Here is a 1,674-nt window from a genome sequence, read left to right on the forward strand (position 1 = left end):
GAAATATAGATGAAAAAATGGAGGAGAATAAAAATTATTCACTCCTCGATGGAAACATAGTCTCCAGGGCTCCATGCTGAAGAACAATGCTGATACTACATTCTCCTCAAAACAATTCTGAAAATTTCTTGACTCATGAAACCCAGCTAATTCAGTAGTTGTACTTACTTAGTTTTATGGTCTGGTTTCCTTTTTCACTCTAAATTCTTATCCTCCTACTCTTCTAAATAAACAATCTGTTTTGCTTCTTAAATTTCAAATAATTTATGGAAAACAGAACTAATTCTTTCCAACTGTTCCTTTTCAGATCCCCATTCACTCTTCTCTAATAACAATTAAAATATTATTTTGTTTTTTTTGTAAATTTATTACATAAATTTACCATTTATATATCTTTCCTTGATTCTAGACTATAGTTTTCTTGAAATTAAGACATATACTTTTCCTATTTTTATCTTCAAGGGCCAATTTAGCACTTGAAATATAGACATTCAATGCATATTTGTTAAGTGAAAAGGTATTTTGAAGTGTAATCTCCTTTTTTAAAGTTTCACAATCTTTTTGACTGAGTCCTTGAAAGCTTGTTTCACTTGCTGATTTCTTAAAGTATATATGAAGGGATTCAGCAAGGGAGTAACCGAAGTAATGAGTACAGCTATTCCTTTGTTGAAAGCACCTCCTTCTTTTGCAGAAGGATTAATGTACATAAACATGCAGCTGCCATAAGAGAGGGAGATGACAATCATGTGGGAGGAACAAGTGGAAAAGGCCTTTGTCCTTTGCTGGGCAGAAGGGATCCTCAGAATAGTCCTGATAATGTATGTGTAAGAAAGTGTCACCAGCACCAGAGTAACCACGAGAGTCACAACAGCCAAGAGGATGACCATCAGTTCTAAGAGGCTTGTGTCTGAGCAGGCAAGCTCCATGAGAGGCCCATAGTCACAGTAATAGTGATTCAGAATGTTGGAGACACAGAAATCTACCTGGGTCATCAGGATGATTGGTGGTAAGATTGCTAGGAATCCCCCCAACCAGGAGCAGAACACTAGTTGTATGCAGACTCTGCTGCTCATAATAGTCAGGTAATGCAAGGGTTTGCAGATGGCCACATAACGATCATAAGACATGGAGGCCAGGAGGTAAAACTCGGTAGCTCCAAGAAATATAGCAAAAAAATACTGAGTCAAGCAGCCAGCAAAGCTGATAACTTTATTTCCTGTTGTCATGCTGGTCAGAAATCTGGGAATAAAAATGGATGTGAAGGAAATTTCTAAGAAGGAGAAATTCCGGAGGAAGAAATACATGGGGGTCTGGAGGTGGGGGTCTAGTAAGGTGAGGGTGATAATAGTCAGATTTCCTAGGACACTTAGCATGTAGGTAAGGAACAGAAAGATGAATATCATCACTTGGAGTTCAGGTTGATTTGTAAGGCCCAGTAGAATAAACTCACCAAACATGGTTCTGTTTTTCATTGCTGACCTTCAGAAAACCTAAAGGCAAAAGGTGAGAATGATGAAAATTGAAGAGTTTCTTAGAGTAGGAGACATAAAGCTTATTTTAATGAACAGAATCAGGTCATACATTGCTCACCATCCATATGGCCCAAACCAGTGTCCCATTGGGGTGCACTTGTCTCCATGCAAGCCCCATATCTTTTGTTTAAGTGACCTTTTT

At 37.9% G+C, this 1,674-nt stretch overlaps 1 protein-coding gene across 1 annotated transcript; it reads right to left on the reverse strand.

Moving 5' to 3' along the window:
* Positions 1 to 542: 542 nt before the first annotated feature.
* OR6C4 (olfactory receptor family 6 subfamily C member 4) lies at positions 543 to 1,472 on the reverse strand. Its single transcript, XM_001154928.4, has one exon. The coding sequence runs from the start codon at positions 1,470 to 1,472 to the stop codon at positions 543 to 545; it is 930 nt and encodes a 309-aa protein (XP_001154928.1).
* Positions 1,473 to 1,674: the final 202 nt, after the last annotated feature.

The sequence above is a fragment of the Pan troglodytes genome, chromosome 10, assembly GCF_028858775.2.
Source record: "Pan troglodytes isolate AG18354 chromosome 10, NHGRI_mPanTro3-v2.0_pri, whole genome shotgun sequence".
NCBI classification, from domain to species: Eukaryota; Metazoa; Chordata; class Mammalia; order Primates; family Hominidae; genus Pan; species Pan troglodytes.